The 13,196-nt window shown below is 39.5% G+C and overlaps 2 protein-coding genes across 6 annotated transcripts in view; one reads left to right on the forward strand and one right to left on the reverse strand.

Moving 5' to 3' along the window:
• The window catches only part of AVEN (apoptosis and caspase activation inhibitor), a 112,456-nt gene that overhangs the window by 98,742 nt on the left and 518 nt on the right, over nucleotides 1-13,196 (reverse strand). Inside the window, exon 1 of one of the 3 annotated variants that reach the window (XM_080997429.1) lies at nucleotides 2,157-2,282. The exons of the other annotated variants lie outside the window; for them this stretch is intronic. Within the exon in view, the coding sequence (XP_080853555.1) occupies nucleotides 2,157-2,267 (111 nt within the window). The 5' untranslated portion in view covers nucleotides 2,268-2,282. Of the gene's footprint in view, nucleotides 1-2,156; nucleotides 2,283-13,196 lie in introns of those variants that run through there. 3 annotated transcript variants of the gene reach the window in all.
• Nucleotides 1-13,196, forward strand: part of CHRM5 (cholinergic receptor muscarinic 5) — a 71,986-nt gene that overhangs the window by 43,109 nt on the left and 15,681 nt on the right. For 2 of the 3 annotated variants that reach the window (XR_013983437.1, XM_080997186.1), the window contains exon 2: nucleotides 9,921-10,038. The exons of the other annotated variant lie outside the window; for it this stretch is intronic. The gene's annotated coding sequence lies outside the window, so the exon portion shown is untranslated. The remainder of the gene's footprint in view (nucleotides 1-9,920; nucleotides 10,039-13,196) is intronic. 3 annotated transcript variants of the gene reach the window in all.

Genomic DNA, 13,196 nt, shown 5'->3' on the forward strand with positions numbered 1-13,196 from the left:
TGTAACCTTGAATCAAAACATCAGAGTGCTTAGATTTTGTGTGCACAATTATTAGTATTTACATCAACAGAGAAGCCTCTTCCATATGCAGTACCTCATTTTCAAAGCACAAGAAATATCAGACACAGGTACATAAAATGCCACCACCTCCAAACCAAGCCAGTTATTGATCTATCAGTACTAGGTATCGATGGTGCTCTACATTGGCACAATAGGGTTTTAGACAGCAGTTTTTCCCAGTCCTATCTGGAGATGTCAGGATTGAACCAGGAACTTCTGCAGGCAAAGCATTTGACCTACCCCCCCCCCCGAGCAAACACAACTGGAACAATCATCATAAAATTTTATTCAAAGTCCAAACTCCATGCTGTCAAACAGAAATGCCTAACTATTCATTTTTGCTGACAATTAGTTATTTTTTAAATTTAGTTTTTACTAACATTTGTAAATTATGAAAGAAGAATTTTCTACATTCAAATAAAAGGAAGTAACAAAACAGCACTAAAAAGCACAAAACTACAATATTTTCTGTGCAAACATGCATTTCCCTAAGGAATTCACACTCACCAAATGAAAAAACTAAGTAATGAAGAGTTAACATCATGTTTTCCCTTGCTTCCCAATTACTAGCAGTCCAACAGAAATATAAAGAGCATATGTCTGCCTTTCACAAAACCCACACCTTGGAATAAACAAGGGGGACCATACAGCCATGGGCTTCTTCATTTGTAAATAAAGTCATGCCATACTGCAAAAAAATCAGTCTTTTGTAGCATGTCCTCTAGCTACTTTCAACTTGCAGGAGATCTGTTCTAGAAGAGTAATTTGCCAGACTTTTGAGTTATTGTACATGCGCATGTGTGTGCACAAATACACCACTTTTAATTCCAGGAAATCTTTTTTGTGACTTCAAAAGATATGATTGAGTTAAATGTAGCTGGAAACAAGTAAGATAGTCCACTTCATTTTTCTAAGGAAGAAAATAGATGCATTCTTGCACTATCGATACATTTAAGCACCACTCTTTTTGAACAGTTACCTTTAAGCAGAGTACCTCTGCATTACTAATACCAAACTTTTGTAGTCCTTTTTCCCACCTCAGAGGACCACAAATCACAGGACTACAACCACAGAAGAAGTCTGAATGGCTACTGCTATATTTGTGGCTACTCCAAACAAAGGTTGTGTGTATTAATCTTGACATGCTAATGCAAAGTTCTGCATGCATTATCCTGTCATTGGATATAGGCTCCCCATATCACCCTTAATCTATGCAACAGCACTACAGCAAATCTATGGGTCTGGGCACAGTAACTGGAAGAATTTCCATAGGGGTAGCCAAAGAAGTTGGAATGTTTCCACAGTGCATTTGGATATTGCCATTTCTGCTATCACATATGTGTCGATTTATTATTTTGTGCAGAGTCTGTTCTGTTTGTCATATGTTGAATACAGAGAGGAATTGCTAGTAGATATATATATATTTTAAATATATATATATATTTCAACGTCCATACTCTATAAGGCAGGCATCCCCAAACTTGGCCCTCCAGTTGTTTTGGGACTACAATTCCCATCATCACCGACCACTGGTCATGTTAGCTAGGGATCATGGGAGTTGTAGTCCCAAAACATCTGGAGGGCCAAGTTTGGGGGTGCCTGCTATAAGGGACCTTAAGGTGGCCATACTAGAATAAGGAAGCTTCTGAAGTAGAATACTAGAATAAGGAAACCTCTGAATTACAATTTATCAAGTTGTAGACTCAATTGAGACAAAAGTTATTCTCATCACCCTATTGTTTGTGGTGAATGGCTATGCTTAATAACATAATTATCACTGTTTGTAATTCTACCAGTACTTTCTGTATTTCATTTCCTTCTGACCCCCTTTTTACGTTCTCTTCTCCCTACCCCTGCCCAATTGTGTAGATACACACACACAACACCTCAGGATAACATTTCATGCATCTGATGAAGTGGACTATAATTGACAAAAACTTATGCCATAATAAATATTAGTCTTAACGATGTCACAAAACTGTTTGCTGGGTCTGGAATAAGTCTCACTGAGTTCAGTGAGGTTTGCTTGGGAATAAGTGCCCATTGGGTTACAGGCTTGAACACAATTAAAGTGGTCAGGCAAAGCACCTACTGACTTTTGCCTTTATAGCAATAATTGCAGTAGAATTCTCATTCCACTTTTTCAGAATACAAAAAAATAAATAAGTTGAACAAGATGGCTTTCTCACTTTCCAGTTCTGACGCATGTTTGGTGGTTGCTAAGCAACCTCAAAGCTCTTTCACTCTAACTCAGAAGACATGCAAAGCATTTAGCCTAGCCATTATACGTGCAGCCTCTTTGAGCAGAATGGTACAGAGCTAAAGGAATATGACATACTGTGGGGAATCAAAGGGGGTAAAACTACCCCCACTTTACGCTCCTCAGCAGTAAGACTTTAAAGCCATGCCAGAGAAGAGAAATTGCCCAGTTAAATTTAACTACATATATGTACTATTTACCGTATTTTTTGCACCATAACACTCACTTTTTTCCTCCTAGAAAGTAAGGGGAAATGTCTGTGTGTGTTATGGAGGAAATGCCTACGGGTGGCATGCCTACGGATTTTCCTCCTCTAAAAACTACGTGCGTGTTATGGTCAGGTGCGTGTTATAGAGCGGAAAATACGGTACGTCTTCTGCTCTGTGTAGTTAAAACACCACTGGTTTCTAACTGGCAGATAAGGATCCAATACTACGTCACAGCATGATCTAAAGCAGGTTACAACAGCCGCCCTGATGCTTTACAAATATATGATATAAAATTAGTAAGTGGGTCCCCAAGATGCATGTTTGGGCTAAAGGTGAATTCAAAGACTGAAAAGACTGAAAACTCCAAAACACACAACAGAAATTGGTGAAACTGTGGTGAGAATTGTGAAAGCTTACATCACAGTCTAGGGGTTCATTGGATATTATAAGTGTGGAAGATTTAAAAATAAATAAATCTTAAAAGTACATCCAGAAGGAATTACACCCATGGAAGTGATTCATTACATTAGAGTTCTAATCCCAGAGAAAGCCTTTTCAAAAAATTGTATCACCCATGAAAGATTATACCACTTTTCCAAGGTCAAGCATGGTTAGGTAATTATAGAGTTGGCTTGAAAATTTGAGCTCTAATCAAAAGCTATAAAATATAGACTTTTAAAAAAAGTATTTACTGAGAATTAGAAAAAACAAAAACAATCAATAGCTCTAATGTGGTAAAATAATTAGAGTTATTGTTTGGTATGGTTCACCCCTTCCTGTGGACTATCTATCTGATCACATACTTTGCACTATATTAACTCAGCTGTTACCCTAGGTTGAATATTGCAAGAATACTTGAGTCTCAGAAATTGCAAATTAAATATTCCAGATTTTTAATTAGAGAAATTGTAAGCAGATGCCTTTCAAATTGTTAATGAACTCTGTTTCACAGACCAAACTCTCTCCATTTATTGAGTTCTTTTTATAACAGATATCCTAGTAACTGGGGGATTACATCACCAAGTTTTCTCACGACACATGAAGAATTTAGTTTCCAAGCAATCCTAGTTCAATTTTATTTATTTACTGGGGAAAGGAGGGGGTGAGTCACCTAAAATTAAGAGTACTTAGCTATAAAGATTTTCACCTGTTTGCAATCCAGAAAAGAAGCATTACAAAATTAACACTCCATTCACCAACAAGACAGGCACTGATCAAAAGATGATGTATAACACTTTTGTACAGTCAATTTAACCTCCCTTTAACAACAAATTGAAGAGTACCTTCACAAATGGGTTAACACAAAGATTAAAAATGATTTAGCTTTCAATGCATGAGATAACAGATCTTAGAAAAACATATATAAAGCACTTCAATGTTGTAATCTTATGCTTAATTACTGGAAGAAAATCCCACTTAACCCAATGAGAGTAGATCTTGCTAAGATCATTCTGTAAATTTACATGCCAATGTTATATATACCGTATTTTTCGTTCTATAGGACGCACATTTCCCCCTCCAAAAATTAAGGGGAAATGTGCGTGCGTCCTATAGAGCGAATGCAGGCTGTGCCGCTAAGCCCAAAGCCAGAACAGGAAGACGGAGCACTGTGGAGCGCTCCGTCTCGCTGCTCTAGCTTGGGGACGGCTGCGCGCAAACCTCTGCAGGGCAGCGGGGTGCCTTCACCCCGCTGTCCTGCAGAAGGTAGCAAGGCTGTTCCCAAGCCAGAACAGCGAGACGGAGGGCTCCGTCTCGCTGCTCTAGCTTGGGGACGGCTGTGCGCACAGCCTCTCCAGGGCAGCGGGGTGCCTTCACCCCGCTGTCCTGCAGAAGCTAGCAAGGCTGTTCCCAAGCCAGAACAGCGAGACGGAGGGCTCCGTCCCGCTGCTCTAGCTTGGGGACGGCTGCGTGCAAACCTCTGCAGGGCAGCGGGGTGCTGCGCTCCAAAGGCTTCAGGGATATTTGAGGCTGGCGGTGGGGGAAAGCAGCGCTTCCCCCCACTGCCAGCCCCACAAGCTCTGGTGAATGTACCTTGAATGCATCTTGTTTTAGAGGGGGAGAACAAGAAAAAAAAATTTTCCCTGTTCTCCCCCTCCTATGGTCCGGTGCGTCCTATGGTCCGGTGCGTCCAATGGAGCGAAAAATACGGTATATAATTTCTAACTAGAATGAAAGTTGCTCTTTTAGCCCTTCCAATCTCTTCTTTTCTGCTTAGCTCCTCTTTAGCATGCAAGTCCTCCCAAGAAATGTGGGTGGGGAGTCACTGATGTCCTTTTCAGTGTTTCTTTTAGCAGTCAACTACTACTTCTGCTCTAACGCCTAGAATAACCATGTACAGCAAATATTGGATAGGATCAATACGAAAGTGAAAAGTCAACTGCCTACTCCACCTGCTGTTCATTGCTAACAGTTTCCTTTTCAGCCAGGATACTGTGTTGATTCAAAACGTGGAGGAAAATGTTTCAATAACAAAACACCAATACTTAGTTTTTGTAGATGAATAAAAGAACAATCAAGATTACCAAGGAGCTGGAATTACTCCCCTACAAAGGTTAGAATATTTAGGGCCTTTTCATTCAGAAAACTGGTTTATGATAATGGTTTTAAAAAATGTCCATAGTGTGGAGAGAAGGGAATAGGGAGTTTTTCCCCAACTCATATTATACTAGAACCTGAGATCATACAATGTAATCTGGAAGAAACAGGACAATGAATTACACAGCACACAGTTAAATCACACAATTAATTATCCCATCAACTAACTTAAATGGACAAATGAATTGCTCCCCTGCCACCACAGCCATTTGGTCTCTTCCCCACCAATCCCCAATGCATGTAATTCCTACTTGGCACTCCTGGAATCAAGCTTCCTATAGTGGATAAGGAATCAGGACAACTGAAAAGGATCAGAAGGTGAAAACACAAGGGGAAATCTGTGACTGCCAACCTCCCAAAGCTGTAGAAGATTTAAAGTTAAATAAAGAATCTCCAGGGTGCAATCAGGCAGCCCTGCTGAAAGAAGAAATGTTCACACAGAAATAGTGCTTTAATGCTATACTGTAGCGCAACACAGTACTCTCCCAACCCTTAAGCCTTAATTCTTGGCCAAAGCTTCCTACCATTCAACTGCTCACCCAGAGGCAATTACAATTTGTCCTAGGCAAGTAGCTAATTGCAAGGTTGATTGAATGAAACACATTTTCAAGAGGAGTTTGCTCTGATGCTTTTTATCCATATTGTAGCATGGAACAAACTGTAATGTTTGCTAACATAATGTGGTCAACATTACGCAAAAGAATTGTGCAGAACTTACAGAGAAATTAGTATGCTATAATGCGTAAATAAGGATACAAGGTAAACAATGCAAGATGTTACCGTCCATTAAAATTAACACTCTAATTGTGGTATAGTCCTGTTTGCTATAGCGGATGAGGAAGGGGGAGAAAACAGGTTAAAAGACTGGAAGGGGTGGAAATTGGTCAAGAAAGCTGCATTTGCCTTGTTTGCCACTACCCACCTCTGCAGTCCACACCCATCACCTTCAGAAGCTGGAGCAACGTCAGCATGAAAAGCAGTCATGGTACAGATGCTCCAACATGGCCAGGATCTTCCTACAATCCTAGAACATCATGAGCTGGGTACATTATATCCTGCATTCTAGATCACATCAGAAGAATGTGTTCGAGTTTCGTAGGGGTTGGGCACACTGATGTTCTGTCACAACAACATTAACATTTTGGATACTGCCCTGAACTTCTATTGGCAGCTTTTATGTTGCGAACCGCCCTGTGATCTTTGGATGAAGAGCAGTATACAAATTTAATAAATAAGTAACAAGTCCACAACACCTGGCTTCCCTGCACCAGCCATTCAAAAATCAGGAAGCTTAAAGCCTGTCTAAATAGGATGTTTAGATACAATACCTGGAAAATGCTCCAATTTGGAAGCAGTGTAATTGTTGAGGCAGGGAAATCTGTACCCATTTTCATCTGGGTTGTTTTATGCCTTGCATTTCAAAACATATCACACCATGGATGTCAAACTTAGTGTGGACACCCAATCAGCATAGCCCACAGCAGCACCAAACTCCTGAGCTCAAGCGATTCACCAGCCTCAATCTCCAGGAGTATTGCAGGCACGCACCACCACACCAGGCTACAACTTAAAACATTCAAATCAACATGAAAATAGCATGAAGTAAATATAAGTAGCTTGCTGCGTGTTTCATTTTGCCACACAGATTGGCTATTCAGGTTCCATTTGCTTTTATGATAATCTTTTTTACCCAATTCATTGAATTTCACTGAATCCAAGGAGGATGCAGATATGTTGCTGCATTGTGACAAGAAATACAGTCAGTTAGAGCTCTAACAAGCAACACATCAAAAACATTTAGTTCTGTGATTTAGCTGTTTGAACTTCATTGCAAAATAATTTGTTTTGGAAATAAACTATCATGTTATTTTCTGTATTCTAATTGGCTAAACCAGTAAGTATATTCATTTCTGCAAATTAGATTTGTTTATAAAAGCAAAAACATTATAGTTTTGGCCACTTGCCAGTAATTGCATTCATACTTGGACTTTTCTCCACAAAATAATTTATATATTTTATCTTTCATCTGCATGACAATGTGGCTAGCCAATAACAGTGGCAGAAATATGATTTTAATTTAATATGACATAATCCTTACAGATTTATCCGAGCTTTCTCATAATTATAGACATATAACACAAGAGAAGCATAATACTAGAGACAGAAATGCCAACGTGAACAAGAGATTAAAATATCAAACATAATAGCTTTCTTTCTAAATGATCCCTATTCACACTTTGCAATATAAATTTGTTTCCTGGTGTTAGAAACCAGCTCTTATTTCCAAATACACCATTTGTTGCATTTATGTTCAAATTACTCTGACTAAAAAGATAATTTATAACTCGAAATACTGAGCAGTGTAACTGCTATCTCTGAAAAATATGTTCAGGTCCTTATGGGCCCAAGAATAATGCCTTAATAGTTAAATACACCAGGACTACAATCCCATGCATACTTTTCTGGAAGTAAGTGCCATTGAACATAGTAGGGCTTGCATCTCAGTAAACATACAACAGGATTTGACTGAAAATCATTAAATGCAAATTATTCAGATCAGTGATTAAACAATGGTTTTACAATCCTCTCAGCACACACTTTAGGTAAAGATGGGATCTAATGCCACCAGAAGCAGTTTACCAATCATTCACATAAATAAGGAGGAATCCAGAAGTTAACCAACATGATGTACAGTGGTACCTCGCAAGACGAATGCCTCGCAAGACGAAAGAGTTTTTCGTTTTTTGAGTTGCTTCGCAAGACGAATTTCCCTATGGGCTTGCTTCGCAAGACGAAAACGTCTTGCAAGTTTGTTTCCTTTTTCTTAAAACCGTTAATACCCAGGGTGCATTGCTTGAAGAGGTGCAGTTGCTTGAAGAGGTGCAGTGCTTTGCAAGACGAAAAATTCGCAAGATGAAAAAACTCGCGGAACGAATTAATTTTGTCTTGCGAGGCACCACTGTATCTGGAAACAAAGCCTAACAGTTAATTATTTTTACAGGTCTGGGAAGAAATGTGTCTACTAATTCAAATATGATGCTCTTAAAAGTAAACATATACAGTACAGTATAAAGTTTTATTCAAGCCTCAAAATTTGCTTACACTCCAACTATGAAATTATGAAAAGTGGGGAATCAATATAATCAGTAAGCGATAATTTGTTTATTTGTTTATTGCATTTATATCCTACATTTTTCCCACTGAGCTCCAAGTTCTTCCACTCCTCATTTACCGTAATCCCCAAAACAACCCTGTAGGTAGGTTAGGCTGAAAGGATGTGGCTGCCCCAGAGTCACTCAATGAGCTTCGCTTCATAGCTCACTGGAGATTCGAGCCCTGGTCTCCCACAAACTAACCACTATACCACACTGGCTATCGATAATCAATAACCTGATTGGCTAGCACGTGGATCAAATGTCCTATTGCTGCATAACATCACTCCACAAATGCATGTGGCAGTTACTCCCAGTACCCAGAGGACAAACTGTATTCCAATCACTGAGCAAGAATTATTGGAACTGCATGCATATTTTGTATTTCCAATCGGATACATAATACTGTATAGAACATTTTGCCCTCATGTGGACACAACCCTGTAATACAAATGCTTAAGTCAGGGCTGCCTCAGAAATCCTGTCATAATTTTTATGTGTAGATGTAACTCCATGCACCATTGTGAATGATAAGAATGCATGTATATTTTTTGCTACCTGTACAACACGCTGTGGCAATATACATGCTTTCTTGTATCTTTACACAGTATCTTTAACATAGCTTTCTAAAGAGTCTAACAGCAGCTGTCAGAGTAAGCTGCAACTGAAGCATATACAATATTAACAATTGTGGGAGGGCCAATATGAAAGTGATTTATCAAGCTGCTTGGTGAGGCATGCAAACTCCTCTTGTGAAGATTTCTAAAAGCTGAATAAACATTTGCCAAGTATATTTTGGCGTAAGAGATTACACATGGCACATTATGTTCTACTCTGCTTTTGTAAGAGGTTACTGTGACCTTCTCACAAATTATTTGATTTTAATGATAAATGCTAACAGAGAGCTTGTGGTAATGTTCCTTCTAAGAGAACAGACCGTGGACCAGAAAGAGCCCAAATCTCACCTCAACCATTAACTTATCTCCCCTATTTGAAATATTAAGATAACATTGACCTATTTTACAAGAACGTTGTACAGTGGTACCTCGGGTTAAGAACTTAATTCATTCCGGAGGTCAGTTCTTAACCTGAAACTGTTCTTAACCTGAAGCACCACTTTAGCTAATGGGGCCTCCCGCTGCCGCCGCGCCGCGGCTGTGCAATTTCTGTTATCATCCTGAAGCAAAGTTCTTAATCCGAGGTACTATTTCTGGGTTTGCGAAGTCTGTAACCTGAAGCGTCTGTAAGCTGAAGTGTCTGTAACCTGAGGTACCACTGTATGGTTATTGAGATATAGTACTGCCTGCTGAACTTTAAAACAAGTACAAAAGCAGCTAACAAACAGTTCATGTAATTTTGCCTAATAATCCCAGCTTTGTAGGAAAACAAATAATTTATCTATAAGTAATGCTATTAACCACTCATTTTTGCACCTTCAGCTTGGTTCCTTCATTGTATGTTTTAACCTTTGGAGGCGACTATAGACTTTGGCTCTATTTTTCACTCCTGTTTTAAATGCAAAGGAGAGTATCTTTTTTACCAAAATATTTTGCATGGGTATTACTTACATCAGATTTTGAGGCTTAAAAACAGGGTTTAATTTGTGACTGAGCTCAACCACACAATCTGTTTTCAACAACTTAGCCCTGGGATGAGAAGCCACATAAAGACATGTGACCAAGGAAGGCACCACTGAACAACTGCAGCCTATTTCTACACATTAGAAGAAGCAGAGTTTCCAAGGTGCATGGCATGCTTCCAGGTAGGCCTCATTACAAGAAATTTTAAAAGTAAACTTCAGTACCTCTTTTTAAAAGAAATGTTACCGCTGTGTCTCCCTTCCTCAGTATTCCCTGTACTGTAATTAGCTGCCTACCTCTAGTTGGGACAATGATCTATCTTTTTGCACTTTGTAATAATAATTTAAGGACCACTTGAAATGCTTCATAGAAGCATCATAAAAAATAAGCAAAAACTTTCAAACCAAAATACTTTAATTGCACTGCTATAAATAACTGCAAATATCTTAGGTTTGTCTGTTGAAAGATGAGTGATTCTATAGAACTATAAAAAAAATTAAGGGCATTACTTGTAATATTCTGAAATAATGAACACCCCTTAAAATAAATTACATTTGGTAATCCTACTTAATTTAAATTCTGTTATGAAATTTATTGCTTATAGTCAAAATCTACCACAACCCAAAATAAACAGCACAAAAATAGTATAACATCACTCTCCTACAAATTTAGAGGCAAACAAAAGAAGTCTTCTTCAAGTTTTACAAGACTTACAACAAAATATGCATAACTCAACAATACCCCTAAAGCAGTAAGGCCATTTACCTGGGAGTAAGCCCCAAAGAATCAACCTGCATAGGATTACAATTGTAAAATATTAACCATCTTTATACACAGCTGAATTCTATACAGGCCTACTGTGAAATAAATCCCACTGAATTCATGTAGTTGTCAGTATGTATAGTGGTGTTTCCAGATAGGTCTTTCTTATGGTGTTGGTCTTCTGTATGCACACAAGGTTTTTTTGCAGTATGTACACAACACTCTTGTGTGCCACTGTCAAAATGACCATCCATGTTCCCTCCCCCTTCTAGATTTACTCTTTTAAGAGGATTCTAAAAAGTTTTTTTTAAAAAAAACTGTTGCCAATTTCCAATAATCCATTAAGCCCCCATCTGGAAGAACTCAATGGTTAATATCAAGAATACCCTATAAATCCTTTGAAGCTGAGCAATATTGATCCATGCTGGGCTGAAATATTATCAGCATTCTAAGTTGCATAATCACAGTCATGGGAAGTATAATTTACCTGGAACGCTTAACCAGCAAATTAGTCACAAACATAATTTACAAATATGGAAGTCTGCCACCTAGCCAAGATTTTACTGACTCAACCTAAATTTTACTCTACTGGCCAACTGCCAGAACCAGACTGCTACATTGGGGGGGGGGATCTAGCTAATGATTTATTTTTGTAATTACTATGTGTGTGTTACTAAAGCACGTTCATATTTACTAAGGTGTCACATGTGGCTGGCAGCTACACTTGTAGCACATCACCTGTGCACATGCTGTCAACTTTGCGTCCTGTCAATGTAACTGCATGATCACAATGCTGTCACGGTGCTTAGAGTGCATCCGACAAGACTGCACAAATCTGTTCCTCTTCCAGCTGCCACACGAACCCAGAGCTCAGTCCAAGCTTTCCCTCTGAATAGTAACTGTCTGTCACTTTGTCCTATGCCATCTCTGAGGCAACATTGACTGTACAGCTGCCATCACCTTAGGCATGCTGATGACCCAGAGAAGAGATTCCATAGAACAGCTGAAGTCCCTGAACAAGCAAAGATTCATTCCCTTAACGAAAGAAAAACACTCAGGTTTTACATCTTTTTGAGGAAAACTTCTGTTTCCTCGGCCAGGTCTGGTTTAAACATGACACCAGATGTCATGCTGCGGGCAACACATTTAAATTGGGTCATCAGTTCCTGTGTATGAAGCGACCAGTAAATCACAGGCTAGTTTTGCACCTGCAATCACTGCACACTAGGAGCCAACAACCCTATTTAAACCCTATTCTGGCCAATAGTCCCATACAGGTGATTTTTCCCTCCATACCCAGAGTCACATTTTAAACTGGGGTATCAGAATTTCTGTTCACAGAGGGCGGTGAACCTAATTACTCCCAACCTAAGGCTGCCATCCTGTAAACACACTTATCTGTGAATAAGTCTTTTTTTAATTCAATGAGGCTTAATTCTAATTAACACCACACTGAGTTACACTGTAGGACAAACGTCCAGCACAATTCCCTTACTTGAATAATATAATACATTGTGGCGGGGAGGTGGTGAAGGGCGTGAGAACAAGTGACCTTCACCACACCTCAACAAAAATGGATCTGCAGAGACCCACTTCCACCCCTTGCATTTCATGTACAGTGGTACCTCTGGTTACGTACTTAATTCGTTCCAGAGGTCTGTTCTTAACCTGAAACTGTTCTCAACCTGAAGCACCACGTTAGCTAACGGGGCCTCCCGCTGTCACCGTGCCGCCGGAGCACGATTTCTGTTCCAATCCTGAAGCAAAGTTCTTAACCCGAGGTACTATTTCTGGGTTAGTGGAGTCTGTAGCCTGAAGCATATGTAACCTGAAGCGTATGTAACCTGAGGTACCACTGTACGTAAGCCCAACTGTTTGTTTAAAACTTTATGTTGTTGTTTTTGTGTGTGCAACAAACTGATAGGGTACATACACCTCTCCAGAAGCAGACAGCCCCATAATAAGCGCAGTGACACACACACACTAACAGGGGTCAGCAAACTTTTTCAGCAGGGGGCCAGTCCACTGTCCCTCAGACCTTGTGGGGGGCCGGACTGTATTTTGAAATAAACAGTGAACGAATTCCTATGTCCCACAAATAACCCAGAGATTAAAAGCACATATTCTACTCATGTAAAAACACACTGATTCCCGGACCGTCCGCGGGCCGGATTTAGAAGGCGATTGGGCCAGATCCGGCCCCCAGGCCTTCGTTTGCCTACCCATGCACTATTTGTATCTATATATGCGGTGCTTTTTTCTAAAAAAACCAAAAATGTTTAGGGGTATTCTCCTTTTGACTCAAGAAAACCACCATTTTATAGTTCAAATCAGGAAAAATAAATACAGTATATGGACCAAAGTACGAAGATTCACAAAATGTTTAGGAGGCATGCGTACCCCTGCTTACCCCCAGAAAAAAGCACTGTACATATGTATATATAAATATATAATACACACCCCCGCCACACACATACATACACACTATGTATGTAACCCCTAACATATTGGGTAGAATCTGGTTGCTAAGGGAGAGGGAGATAGTAACAGCCTCGGCGGAGCCTCAGATAAGAAAGCT

Source organism: Podarcis pityusensis, assembly GCF_964106645.2.
Source record: "Podarcis pityusensis genome assembly, chromosome: 1".
NCBI lineage: Eukaryota > Metazoa > Chordata > Lepidosauria > Squamata > Lacertidae > Podarcis > Podarcis pityusensis.